At 40.2% G+C, this 13393-nt stretch overlaps 1 protein-coding gene across 3 annotated transcripts in view; it reads left to right on the top strand.

Moving 5' to 3' along the window:
- The window catches only part of TBC1D31 (TBC1 domain family member 31), a 66216-nt gene that overhangs the window by 41188 nt on the left and 11635 nt on the right, over nucleotides 1-13393 (top strand). For all 3 annotated transcript variants that reach the window (XM_080801066.1, XM_080801068.1, XM_080801067.1), the window contains exons 12-17: nucleotides 1427-1560; nucleotides 1878-2057; nucleotides 3921-4153; nucleotides 4580-4732; nucleotides 5599-5734; nucleotides 9474-9566. In XM_080801066.1, the coding sequence (XP_080657192.1) occupies nucleotides 1427-1560; nucleotides 1878-2057; nucleotides 3921-4153; nucleotides 4580-4732; nucleotides 5599-5734; nucleotides 9474-9566 (929 nt within the window). The remainder of the gene's footprint in view (nucleotides 1-1426; nucleotides 1561-1877; nucleotides 2058-3920; nucleotides 4154-4579; nucleotides 4733-5598; nucleotides 5735-9473; nucleotides 9567-13393) is intronic.

The following is a 13393-nucleotide window of genomic DNA, read 5'->3' as shown; positions in this document are numbered from 1 at the left end:
GAGTTTACTTATGCCTTAATTATTAACTCACATTTACTTATTAATAAAGAATTGACTTCTAGAACTTGTAGGCCCTTTTATAACCAGATGTAATCCAAAATTCTGCCGATCTAAGTCTTCTTTTGCTAATATGAGAAAGGAGATCATATTGTCAAAGGACAGAACCATAATTCAGTGTTTAGAATAAAAATCCGGGGGCGCCTGGGTGGCTCAGTGGGTTAAGGCTCTGCCTTCAGCTCAGGTCATGATCCCAGGGTCTTGGAATGGAGCCCCGCATCGGGCTCTCTGCTCAGCGGGAGGCCTGCTTCCCTCTCTCTCTCTGCCTGCCTCTCTGCCTACTTGTGATCTCTATCTGTCAAATAAAATCTTTAAAAAAAAATCCGAATTAAATTATTAAGGAGGGCTACGGTGATTAGACATAGTTGATTGAATGAAACTAACTGATCTCACCAGGTTTTTTGAGGAATGTTTTGGGGGTGGTAGTGGTTACTCAGTGAGTTAATGCAAGCTTTAGAAACATCATGAGCAGAAAGGATTCCGCTTTCCACTGGCTGACTTTCAGAGAATCCCTCAGTCACAGGTTGGGTTTTCAAAGTTAGGTTTACTAAATAAGTTGTTCATCGATGGCTTAGATTTAAAACCAATTCTGGTGGTTACTTGTTATGGCCGTAGAGCAGTCACTCTTGTCCTAGTAATGGGGACGTGTTTATTCTAACATTTAATGGATAGGGGGATATGATACATGCCCATTTGTTTTTATGTGTTTCTGTTGATGTGTAAGATATAATTTTGGGGGTGTCTGGGTAGCTCAGTCAGTTAAGCATCCCACTCTTGGTTTCAGCCCAGGTCATGATCTTCAGGGTCATGATATAGAGCCCTACGTCGGGCTCCACATTGGGCATGGAGTCTGCTTAAGATTCTCTCTCTCCCTCTCCCACCCCCTCCACCCCCACACACACACTCTCTGTCTAAAAAAAAAAAGTAATTTTGAACATTTCTTATAAACTTTTCTAGTTTTGATTAGGTATGAATTTGAGTAAATTTCAGGAGGTTGTCACTTAACATTCATCACAATTAATGAAGACTTAAGAAGGAACTTTTTGTAGGAGGATCATTTTGTTAACCAGGAGAAGAAGGAAGCAGAGTGCCCTGTGGGGAAGATCAGGAAAACTCTGGAAAGTTCTATTTGTTTTAATGGACACTCTCATTGATTGCGCTCAGTTAAAGAAATTGGCCAATTCTATAAGCCTGAAATACGATGTTAACAGGATAGAAGTTTAAAATCAAAAGTTCTAGAACTTAAGGAGGTGTTATGATTTCTCTATTAATGGACATATTGAGGACGTAGAGTGGATACATGTAAGAATTGCCAAGTCCTTTGATAATATAGAATGGTGAAGATAAATTTCCATTTTTTTCTTTGTAGTCAATTGGTGTCAACACTGGTTTGAATATTTCCCGAATCCTCCCATCAATATTCTCAGTATGATAGAGAATGTTCTGGCATTCCACGACAGAGAACTGCTGCAGCACTACATAGCTCATGACATAACTTCCCAGGTAAGAAGTTTGTGGTTTTTAGGATAACATGACTTATTTTGGAAGCCAGCATTGGCTCGGGTATAAATAAGACAATTTTCTTTTAAAGAGTATAATAAAAGAACATACGACCTGTTGTATTTTTAATAGCATTCCATTTTTTTCTTCATTAAACTGCTTCCCAAAAGTCTATAAAGAAGGGTCCATATTAAGGTAGTTCTTTTCATAATTGTTTTGAATATAATGATTTTAACAGCTCCATCAAATGTAAGAGAGTATTAGCAAGGACTTATGACTTTTCCATAGAAAACTAATAAGTTTTTCCTTATTTATTTTAGCTGTATGCATGGCCTCTTCTTGAAACCGTTTTTTCAGAAGTACTAACCAGAGAAGAGTGGCTAAAATTATTTGATAATGTCTTTTCCAACCACCCTTCATTCCTCCTGATGACTGTCGTAGCCTACAACATATGTTCTAGAGCGCCTTTGCTCAACTGCAGTCTTAAAGATGATTTTGAGGTAAATATCCTTGTTCTTAAGTAGCAGGTCTCGAGTTTTCATTTATTTCCACTGAAGAATCAGTGCATTTATTGAGTACCTGTTGCATGCCCGGTATTGGTGCCAGGTGGGAGAAACGCAGTGGAGAGCGAGGTGTACCACATCCCCCCCACCCTGCTGACCTCATCAGTCAGTAACCCAGCAGGAGATCCTGCACACTATTTGTCTTAAAGTCGTAGCTTCAGGAGAGAAACACGGTAATACTGGAGTTTAGTGCTTGTTGCCTATTTTAGGATGTTTACCAGCTGAGTCATCATTAATTCTGAGGGTGGTTTTTTTTTTTTTTTTAAGATTTTATTTATTTATTTGACAGAGAGAGAGATCACAAGTAGGCAGAGAGGCAGGCAGAGAGAAAGGGGGAAGCAGGCTCCCTGCCGAGCAGAGAGCCCAACGTGGGGCTCGATCCCAAGACCCTGAGACCATGACCCGAGCCGAAGGCAGAGGCTTTAACCCACTGAGCCACACAGGCGCCCCTCTGAGGGTGGTTTTATCAGTGACCCATCCAGTCTGTGATAGTCTGGCTACCTATTACCCACAAGAAATGGTTACTCTGAGAATTCTGAGATGTGGCAGGAAGGTTACTTGAAAGAAAGTGCTAAAGGAGGTTTTTAAAAGGACAGGGTCAGTTGGTTAATTGTCTGACTCAGTTGGTTTAGGTCATGATCTCAGGGTCCTGGGATGGAGCCCCACCCAAGTCGGGCTCTGCACTCACTGGGGGCGGGGGATCTGCTTGTCACTCGCCACTCACCCCACTCGTGCATGTTCCATCTTTGTCTCTCAAATAAATAAATACAATCTTCAAAAAAAAATAAAAAGAGATGTTCTTTTGGTAGATGGAATGAATTGGGTTTGTTACTTCTTTTGAGGTTCCTGTCAAACTTTGTGGGGGTTTTTTAGTTTTTAATTTTTCTTTTTTTACAAACTTTTTTTTTAAGGCTTTTAGTTTTTCTTTCTTTTTTTTTTTTAAAGATTTTATTTATTTATTTGAGAGAGAGAGATCACAAGTAGGCAGAGAGGCAGGCAGAGAGAGAGGGAGAAGTAGGCTCCTTGCTGAGCAGAGAGCCCAATGCAGGGCTCAATCCCAGGACCCTGAGATCATGACCTGAGGCGAAGACACAGGCTTAACCCACTGAGCCACCCAGGCACCCCTAGTTTTTCTTTTTTTAAAGATTTCTTTATTTGAGAGAGAGAGTGGGTGGGGAGGGGCAGAGGGAGAGGGAGAGAAGGAAGCTCAAGCAGACTCCCCATTGAGCATGGACCCCATCGAGGGGCTCAGTCTTGCCACCCTGAGATCATGACCTGAGCCAAAATCAACAGTCAGAGACTTAAGACTGAGCCACCCAGGCGCCCCTGTCACTTTATTTCTCCTTAATGTTCTCAAGATACATACCTATATATATTTTAGAATTTGGACCTTCCAGCAGAACAAGCTAGTGTGGAAACATTTCAGATATTTTTAACGAATCAAGCTAATTTATTTTCCAAATTTATTTATTTGGGATTTTGCAAGGAAAAAATCCGAGCAGAAGAGTTGCTCCATTGTTGGTGGAAATGTTCTGATACAAAAGAGGCCTTCAGCTTGAGTTAAAATTTAAAAAGTATTATTTCAGAAGTTTGGTTTTGAAACTTTTTTGGATTCTGAAAATAAGAAATTGACTCTTCATCTTAAAACTTGGGTTAAGAAAAGCTCCAGTGCATTTGCCGAGAAAGAAGAGAGAGAAAGAAAGACAAGATTAATTCACACTTTTTAAACTCTTGTTTTAATTCTACCTTGTAATTGCTTTGTTAGCTAACTCACAACTTAAACACAGCGTTTTCTTACAGTATTTTTTTCATCATCGGAATAACCTGGATATAAGTGTTGTCATTAGAGAAGTCTACCGTCTCATGGATACCACTCCCACCGAGGTTCACCCCAACAGCATGCTTCATGTCTTTGCGGCACTGACGAAAGGGCAGTATCCAGTTTTTAACCAATATCCCAAGTTTATCGTGGACTACCAGACACAGGAGCGAGAAAGAATACGGAACGATGAGTTGGACTACCTGAGGGAGAGGTAACCATGGATAGTTGCTCTGTGCGTGCTAGGAGCAACATCTGCTGGAAACACAGACGGAATTTTTTTATGAAAAACACACGTAAATTACTAAGTATTTGTGTAAAATCAGAGTTTGAAGACTGGGAATATCTTTAAGGATGTGTAATTCCTGCTTGTAGCAGTAAAACAATGACATTAATCAGGTGTACATTTTGTGTTTTGGTTGTTCTTGGACTTAAATTACTCAGTTTTCTTTGCTTGAATTTCTTTGCTTTGTACTTTTTGGGGAGACTTACGTAGGGCATCCTTTTCAGTGCTTTCTACAGCTTTCATGAGATAAATATGAAAGTGAAAGGCAAATACCAATTTACCTGTTCATAATCACGTACGCGCACTGGGGCCTTGTCTGTGTCCGGATAGAACAGTAAGTTTTCCCTACTGCAGGCAGATGGTGGAAGATATGCAAGCTGAGGTAGACCAGCAGAGAGTTGAAGACGAAGCTTGGTACCAAAAACAAGAACTGCTTCGTAAAGCCGAAGAAACGAGGAGAGAACTGCTCTTACGGGAGGAGGAGAAGATGCTACAGCAAAGACAGAGGTGTGTGTGATCACTTTGAGAAAATCTGGACATGTGCGTTGGTTGAATTATTTTTACCTTCTTTCTTTTCTATATACATAGCATCACCCAGCTGTGGCATTTCCATTAAGCAAAAATTAAAGCTAATAAAAAATCTGCATCTACCACACTTCAAAGAATTGGCATACGGTGCAAGGTAATTCTGAAACTATGCTGAATATACCTTTGCACTGACGATTCGGAAGTAAGACAAGTCTCATGTACCTCTCCCCGTTAGGGGAGCAGAGTTTTTAGAATTGTGTTGTAAACTTACCTGTATGACTTGAAAATTGAAGCATAAAATGATTATCTTGTTTTGCATTTCATACTTTGGAGGACAGGGGAAGAAGTATTTGGTGCTTATTCAAAAATATGTTAATAAAGCAAAATATTTAAATGAATTAAGATTACGGGATGAGCATGGAGACTAAGCCTAATTGTCGGAAACTCACTTCTGTGAGTGTTTACTGAGTTTTACTCTTGGTTGGGATTTTATGAAACTACTTTCTGTTGCGGGTAAAACACAAGTACTGAACTGAGCATTAACTAGCCTGTACTAAATAAAGATAAAGGGTATTGATTGTACTGAGATGATCTGAGTAGACCTGTTAGGAACTTTTAAATACGAAAAGAAGAGCCAGTTGCGTGTGGACCCTTGTCCTTCCATGAGGGCAGCCACGGGCATCTTCGCCCCGCGTGTGTGATGCCACAGCCTCACCGGGGGATTAGGGGAGGTGTGCCCACATCAGTGGTGAGCCCTTCGCTGTCGTGAAATGTGCGATTTTTCCACTTACATCTCTATGGGGCAATGTGTCTATGTGTTCCTCTTGATGTATTTTGTATTTTAGACTTGCTTCTGTGAAAAGAGAGCTGAAAGTCAAGGAAATGCACTTACAAGATGCTACAAGAAGGCGCTTTCTCAAGATGCAGCAAGATCAGCGTGAAATGGAACTAAGACGACTGGATGACGAAATCGAGAGAAAGGTTTACAACCCGTGTCTTAGTGCTCACACAGGGTCTCCGTTCACTCCATTTACTCTCCTACCTTCAACTTAAATGTCCTCGCTGGAATTCACGGGGAACACTAACTAGCCTCAGCCGTAGCTAAACATTTTAGAAATGCCAAGAAAATGAGTCAGTTTGACCGGTGTCCTTGGTGACTATTTCTCTAAAGATAGAAGTATGAGTGAACCATTAACTGTGAAGTAGGGGAAATGCTCTTTTCCTATAAAAATTTGCACCTAATGGGGCGCCTGGGTGGCTCAGTGGTTTAAGCCTCTGCCTTTGGCTCGGGTCATGATCTCAGGGTCCTGGGATCGAGCCCCGCATCGGGCTCTCTGCTCAGCGGGAGCCTGCTTCCCCCTCTCTCTGTCTGCCTCTCTGCCTAGCTCTGATTTCTCTCTGTCAAATAAATAAAATCTTTAAAAAAAAAAAAAAATTTGCACCTGGCCAGTATCAGAAAATTTCCATTATAAAATACATGGAGTCAGAAATGGACCTTCCCTACTCTTCTCTCATTTCATCCCCAAAATAAACTGAAAAAAAATGATGATAACGCTTCTTTCCTTTTTACGGCTGCATAGTATTCCATCGTGTGACTGTATTATGGTTTATTTAGTGACTCTTTGCTGTTGGACATCAAAGTTGTCGGCAGTACTTCGCTGTATGAGACGGTGCCAGGTTATACAGTCTAAGCGCAGATCTTTGAGGACTTGCACACTTCGTTTTGTTGAGTACACTCCAAGATCTGCCAAATTGTTCTCCAAAAATGAACCCACCTGAATTATTTTAAGTGTATATAGAAGAGTGCTTATACCCTAGTCAGTTCGGGAGCACATCAGTCTTAATATTTGCCAGTCTCATAGGTGGAAGTTGTATATTTTAATTTGTCTTTTTTTTTTCTTGCTGGTGAGGTTAAGTATCTCTCCAGTTACTTACCTTCCATTTGTACAAGAACTGTAAATTGTATATCCATATCATTTGTCAGTTTTCTGTCACGTTTTTTCTTACCAACTTACGTGGGCTGTTTGTGCCATTTGGGGCAGCAATACCCAGTGGAAATATGATGTGAGCCACATAGGCAATTTTGTTTTCTAACAGCCATGTGTTAAAAATAAGGATATTAATTTTAATAGCATTTTGTTTAACTCAATATATTTCCCAATTTTTTAAAATATGTAATTAGTATAAAGACATCATGAATGAGATGTTTTACGCCTTGCTTATACTAAATCTTGGAAATCTAGTGGTCAGTTTATACTTATAGTACACCTCAATTTTTACTCATCACTTTTTTTTTACAGTTTATTTATTTTATAGAGAGAGTGTCAGTGGAGGTAGGGGCAGAGGGAGAGAATCACAAGCAGAACCCCTGCTGAGCTCGGAGCCCCACACGGGGCTCAATCCCATGACCCTTGAGATCATGACCTGAGCCAAAAATCACGAGTCAGCCACCTAACCAACTGAGCCACCCAGGGGCCCCTGGTTTTGACTCTTTAAATGGTTGAAAGAACTCCAACAATAATAATTTCATGACATGAATATTATGTGACATTTTTAAAAACATGAAATTCATATTTCAGTATCCATAAATACAGCTTTATTGGAACGGTCACACCCGTTTGTTGACTAACAGAGTTATTTGCCAACTGATTTTTTATTCAGTGTTAAATTCCCGTGTGTGTCTTATCTCCTCCTTAACGCTGTCTGCTCCTAAGCCAGCAGCCCCCTGAACGACAGCTTCATCATCTCACCGCTGGGCCTCATTCCCACTATTAATCTGCCTTTTCTGCGTTCTCTGCTGTATTCTCAGATGTGTATCATCTCAAATAGACTTGGAGAATCGTATCTTTCTTTCTGAATCCCGGCCTCGCCCCATCCTAACAGCGTGCTTATTAGAATTGCATGGAATTTATGGACTAATTTAGGGAGTTTTAAACCTAGTTTTGGTAAGACACTAAGTATTTTTTCAGTCTTTGAAAGTATTTTGAATTCATCTGTATTAGAAATCTGTCATCTCTGCTATAGCATTAAAGCCAGTTCATTTTAAATCGGCTTTTGAAAGCTGTGATTCCTTTTCACAATCTCACTGAGTAAATGAGGCTGATAATTCATTATTCTAGAAAAGCATATGTTCTTCTCCCAGAGTAATACAGGCTTAGAACTCTGACCTCTTGATTCCGAACTCTTTGAGATAGAAGGCTTTTTTTTTTTTTTTTTTTTTGGGTCAAAGAATCCTGTAAAGCCCTTTCAGTTTGCGTGATCTGGCCTCTGCTCACCCTTCCAGCCTCCCGTCCTTCATCTCCCTATTCTGATAGTCAGCTCTGACCCGCTCCACTGCCAGACCTTTTCTCCTCACAGCGCAGGCACCAGCAGGAAGGCTGACACGCACGAGTGAGCACACGTCCATTAGCGGTCAGCGAAGCTGAGCTGGGTTTGCCCTGGCACTAAGCTGTGTGCGTGTCTAAAAATCCATAAGCAAAAGAGCTTCTCTCCTTGAAAGTCCCGAACAGCCTGGTGAACGGTGCCAGACCTCTCCTCTGCCAACTGGCATTTTTACTACCCTCGTTTCGTGGACTCGAGCATCCCCACTTGGAGCTAGCTGCCCTCCCAGTAACCTCCTTTAAGTTGCACTGGTTGCCAGTCAGTGGTTTATTTACTTCTCAGGTGTTTGTCCTTCTTGTACATCCCACTGTATTTTCGTCTTTACTCTTTGTTTCTCCAGAGATAGGTATTCGATCCTGTGATCTTTGATCTTTACGATGTCTGTACTTAACGGATGCAAATAGTATGCAGTCGTTATATGTGTGCTGAATAAATGAATGGGGTGAGATGGGGTTATAGTTTGTTTTGTTCTGTTTCTGAAACACATTTCACTCCTACAAAATGGGGACTCCAGGCGGCCAAGTATTTATTTAAGACCGCTCCTAAGATTCTCTGTCTACTTAAAGAGGGCCTTAGTCGAACCCTCTAGTGTATAAGAGTGAGAAGCTTCCAAGTAATCGAAATTTGGTTACTTAAAATTAGCTGAGTCCAAGCAGAGCACATTGAGCTTGGAGTTAGTAGTTGCCAAACTGAATTTATTAAAGTATAGTCATTTAGGGGTGCCTGGGCAACTTGATTGGCTGGGCAACAGATTCTTGATTTTGGCGGGGTCATGATCTCGGGATCCTGAGATCGAGCCCCATGTCAGGCTCTGTGCTCAGTGGGGAGTCTGCTTGAGATTCTCTCTCTCCCTCTGCCCTTCCCCCTCACTCGCTTGCTTGCTCTCCCTCTAAGAAAATAAATAAATCTTTAAAAAGAATTTTCTTTAAGTAGAGTCATTTAATCAAAAAGAACATTAAATAATATTCTATTTAATAAGATTAAACATTCTACATTTTTAACCACCACAAATTTAAATTGCTCAAGTTTTTCTAACTCATAATATTGGCTGATACAGTGTGGTAAGAGCTGCCATCTGTTCTCGCAGCCTGGGTAGATGAGCGTATGGTAATTGTACTTTCCTTTTTAGAAAATTAAGCTTTAACTTTAACTCAGTCTTTATTCCTAGATTCTACAGTGAATGTTAATATGCCATCAATTACTCTGGTATCAAAAACCCAGTACTTTTTATTTTAAATACTCCGAGTGGGTTGTTTAGATTACAAGATTACTAAATCTGTTGAAGAGAAATTATCTTGTATATTGTTTCTGGTGTTCACACTTTGTTGTTTGGCCATAGGTACACATGAGAGATCGAGAAATTGCTACTACAGCGAAAGACCTGGAAATGAGACATCTGGAACTCGAATCACAAAAAAGGCTTTATGAGAAGGTATAAATCACCTGTTTGCACCATGAGAGAAGCAGGGCTTATACAAACTCTTTTTAGATTGTATTTTTTCATGACTTTTAATGTTCATCTCTTTTGGTTTTTGTGGGTTTTTTTAAAAGATTTTATTTATTTGACAGAGAGAGAGATCACAAGTAGGCAGAGAAGCAGGCAGAGAGAGAGGGGAAGCAGGCTCCCTGCTGAGCAGAGAACCCGATGCAGGGCTGAGTCCCAGGACCCTGAGATCATGACCTGAGCCGAAGCTTAACCCGCTGAGCCACCCCGGCTCCCCTGGGTTTTTTTTTTAAGCAGAATATAGTGTCATCCAGGATTGTAAGGTAGCCAAAATGTCTGAACGTACAGTTTGTTGTAATTCTTTAATTCATGTTTCTCTTAGCGACTTAGTCTAGTGTCTGAGGTACCAGATGTAAGCCCCAGATTTTGCTTCATGATTTTCTACCAAGTTACTAAGTTTTCCTGTATCCGTGTGATAGTGAGTACAAAATTAGCCCAGTACTTGATAAGGATCTTCGTAAGTAAGATAAATCAGATAAGAGCTGTAAAGGACTTTAAATTTGAATCTGCTAGAAATAAATTATCAAGGACCTACTTAGAATATATAATTTAGCTTCCACGATGCTGGAAAAAGGAATTTTGTTAATATAAATATTTATTATTTGGGGAAAAAGCATTTTGTTCTTCATTTATTTAACGTTGAAACCATAAGTTTTCACTTCCTTCAGCCCTCTTTTAAAGTGAGACTTCGAAATTAGTGATAACTGCAAATATGTAACAGGTAACATATGATTGTTACTTACATTAAATAAGATTTAAAACCTATGGCATCCATTCATATCTGCAACACTTTTCAAGTTCCACACTGAACTACTTCTAGAACTGAGCCAGGGATTTACACCGCGGCTCAGTCTCCTGTGATTTTGAATTAGATTCAATTCATTTGGACCAAACCTAAGATTACTGAGAGGTAGGTGGTGGCACCAACGGGGCATGGTGTCAGAATCAACAGAAAATTTGCAAGAAAAATACTAAGAATTTTCAAATAGGTTTCTCTCAGATTCTCAGGTATTAGCATGTTGCTAAATTGGCATTAACTTTCTCTGTCTCTGTATGTACCTGGACACATGTAGATACATTTTTTTTCTGAACTTTTTAAGAGAAAGTTGCAAACCTGATGCCCTTTTCCCCCTAAATGCTTCAGCGTATATTTCCTGAAACCAAGGAATCCTTATCACTCAGCCACAGAACAATGATCAAAATCATGAAATGAGCATATTATTGTTATCCATTGTATAAGCCTTATTCAGATGTTATCAGTTGTGGTACAACTGGAAATCTCAGATAATCCGTTTTCTCAGTTGTCATGTCTCTTTAGTCTCCTTTATGTCAGCACCACTCCTGAGTCTGTCTTTGTATTTTATAACATTGGTATTTTTGAAGAATCCGGCCAGGTATTTTGTAGTGTCCCTCAGTTAGCATTTGTCTGTTGTTTCCTCATGGTGAGATTCAGCTCACGTGCTTTGGGCAGGAATGCCCCCAGAAGAGTTTCTTTCTGTGGATCGTTATCATTTTTGCCCTCTTCTGAGGAAAGTATTTATTAAGCAAACAGGTTAGAGAAGACTAAGCCTACTCAACAAAACTAACTTATAAAATCCTGAACATGATTGGGTCCGTTAGATTCAGATGTGCACCTCCTGCCTTTTCCATCAGTTTTAGTGATTAATACTTTATCTGCCAAACTTAGCTCTTAACATCAGTTTGATTAACTGCATCTATTTGTAAACAAATCATATCCCAGAAAACAGACAATATTATGGTGACCTCTATTGGAAATATATGCCCAATATTCCATATATATCTAATTTGAATAAAATTTTTTTAATGAAAGAATAAAATGAAGCACAGATAAGCACATACTGACCTCTGATCCAGATTCCATCCCCTTCGTCTCCTGGAACCCTGTTTCCTCAAGTCCAGTTTTGGCCTCTGTCTCCGTCTCTCTCTCAGGCACATGTACCTTCTCCTTGGCCTAGGACCACCCTTGCCAAGACTGACGATTAGAGGAGTTAATGTCTATATGTCAGTGACAGGAGGCCCCAAGACTACCCTCTGGTTCAGTGATTTGCTAGAAGGACTCATAGAACTCAGGAAAAGCTGGTACACTCATGGTTATGGTTTATTACATCTAAGGGATACAGAGTAAACTCAGGGAAGGTAGGGGGCGCCCGGCTGGCTCAGTGGAGCCCATGACTCTTGATCTCGGGGTCATGAGTTTGAGCCCTGTGAGGGGTGTAGAGATTACTTAAACAGCAACAACAGAATGCCTTGGCAAAGGTAAAAGGCACATAAGGGCAGAACCCAGGAGAGACCAGCACAAGCCTCCCCTTGTCCTCTCCCAGTGGAGTCAAACGGCGCCTGATTTTGCCAGGAGAGATGTACGACAGCGCATGGAGAGTTTTGCCAGCAGGCACACTCGAGTCTCAGCATCCCGGGTTTTACCGGGCGTCAGTCCCTCAGGCATGCAGGGTGCATGGTAGTTACTTGCTCTGAGAAGCCAGGCTGATACGGTGCGTCCTGGGGCTCCTACCAGAAGTCACGTGATTAGCACGAACTACCTGGCAGAGCCCAAGGGCCCAGGCCTACAGAGACACTCTTATCAGGCAAGGGATTCCAGGGGTTTAGAGCTGGTCAAGGGCTAATCTTTTCGTTGGAATGTGCACCTCTTTATGGAGTAGCTAAAATTCTATATTCTGCTTTTCTTTTTTACTTAATCAAATCCTTTTTGTAAATGACTACGTATCTTGGTAGTTGTCATTTGTAATAGATATTGATGAACCGTAACTTATTTAAACGTTTTTTTCTATTGTCGGATGTTTAAGTGGTTTACGGTTTGTGGCAATAAGCTTCTTCATACATATATCTTCTCTGCATATAATTGGAAAACATTTTTATTTTTCATTATGAAGGTAATTATGTTACCAGTAGATAATTAGAAATCAATCCCTAAATTGAGAAGTAACTACTAATATCATTAATAAGGATAAGTGAGATTATTTAGTACACACAATTGATATTTTGCTTTTTTAACTTAAATTTTCGTGAATACTGTTTGCTCTCCTTCTCTGCAACCACTGTACTCACTAGCACTCCCATCCCCAGTCCCCTGACCCTGGCAACCACTTATATACTGTCTTGATGGATTTGCCTATTCTGACATTTCGTTTAAATGAAATGTATACAATGTATAGTCTTTTGTCCTGGCATCTTTCACATAGCATCACGTGTTCAAGGTTTATCTCTGTAGCGGTATGAGCGAGTACTTCCTTCCTTTTTGTGGCTGAATAATATTCCATTGTAAGGATAAGACCACATTTTGTTTATCCAAATATCAATTGGTAGATATTTGGGGTGTTTCCCCTTTTTGGCTTTGATGAGTTGTACTGCTGGGAAGATTTATGTACAACTTTTTGTTTGAACATATATTTTCAGTTTTCTTAGATTTGTACCTAGGAGCGCAGAATTCTAATTTCTCCACATCCTTTTGATTATCGCCGTTACGACTGAGCGTGAAGTGGTATCTTGTGGTTTTGATTTGCTTTTTTTCTAATGGTTAATGGTGCTAGTCCACTTGGTGATGCTTTCATGTTTATTGGCCATTCTTGTATCTTCTTTGGAGAACACGTGGTTAATGTCTACTCTGAGTACGTAGAGCCATACTTTTTGGTTTTTAATATCTCGTGTAATTTTTTGTTGAAAACGAGATATTTAAATAGTGAAGTGTGGCAGTTCTGAAAATCAGATTCTCCACCTTC

The sequence above is a fragment of the Martes martes genome (genome assembly GCF_963455335.1).
Source record: "Martes martes genome assembly, chromosome: 4".
In the NCBI taxonomy this organism is placed as follows: Eukaryota; Metazoa; Chordata; class Mammalia; order Carnivora; family Mustelidae; genus Martes; species Martes martes.
Note: the sequence above shows the minus strand (reverse complement) of the source record. Positions and strands in the feature narration are given on the sequence as shown.